This window comes from Trypanosoma grayi, assembly GCF_000691245.1.
Source record: "Trypanosoma grayi strain ANR4 Tgr_2307_V1, whole genome shotgun sequence".
Lineage (NCBI taxonomy): Eukaryota > Euglenozoa > Kinetoplastea > Trypanosomatida > Trypanosomatidae > Trypanosoma > Trypanosoma grayi.
Window position 1 is genome coordinate 1 of NW_008827925.1, and position 906 is coordinate 906.

The 906-nt window shown below is 53.6% G+C and overlaps 1 protein-coding gene across 1 annotated transcript; it reads left to right on the forward strand.

Annotated features, from left to right (window-relative positions):
• On the forward strand, nt 1–906 carry DQ04_23071000 (hypothetical protein; the record flags this gene model as incomplete). The annotated part of the gene is made up of 1 exon (XM_009318142.1): nt 1–906. A coding segment is annotated over one exon (906 nt), but the record flags the coding sequence as incomplete, so codon positions are not given.

Consider the following 906-nt stretch of genomic DNA (forward strand, 5'->3'; position numbering starts at 1 on the left):
TGCTGCACGTCTCTGTGCGTGGCTGCTGCTGGTGGAGTTCAATCGTCACTTACGACTGATAACGCCGAGTTAACACTGACGGAGACAGTGAAGGCGAGCAGCTGTGCAGCGCCGACGACATCATCGAAAGGGAAGCCCAAGAAGGTTACCATTACCACTAAAGCGACTTTGAAGAAAAAGAGTAACCAAGAAGAGATGAAAGAAGTTACCAAAACACCAAATACGGAACTTGACGTTTCCGAGGGTTACAACTTGTCGCTGGGTCACACGTTGGTTGTTGAGACTAAGAAAAAAGGTGAAAGTGCGCAACTCACACCTGGCAGCCCCGTTACGTACGTTGTCAGTGTTACAACCACTACTGCGGGCTACGCCCCTACGGAAATCACAACGAAAGAGGATCGTGAGGTGAGTGTTCCCGTCGGACACGACGTGAATATTGCCTATGAGCTTGCAGCAACATGCATCCCTACCCCTGGAACCAATCTACCTCTCCCGCCTAAAAAGGACAAAGCCACCAAACAAATAACGGACATACCGGAGGATGAGGCAAAAGCTCTATCTGAGAAAGCAAGCAACCCAGAGCCTAACCCCACAACCACTACCACCACCACTGGTGGAAAGCCAAATGATGAAACCAATTCTGGTGAAAGTAGCAGTGCTGTAAGCAAAGACCTCCCCGCTCCATCTTCCAGCGCGAAGGACGGCACAGAAACCGACAACTCCGTCCCAGTGAGTGACGCCGATCACACTGTGTCCACAGCCACACCTCAATCAGGGACCACCACCGAAGGGGCACCCAACGCTGACGCCGGTACGTCCACCTCTGCGGGAGAGGGCGCGAAGCTTCCTGACCGCAACACCGACGCCAGCAGCAGCAGCACTGCGTGGGTGCGTGCCCCACTGTTG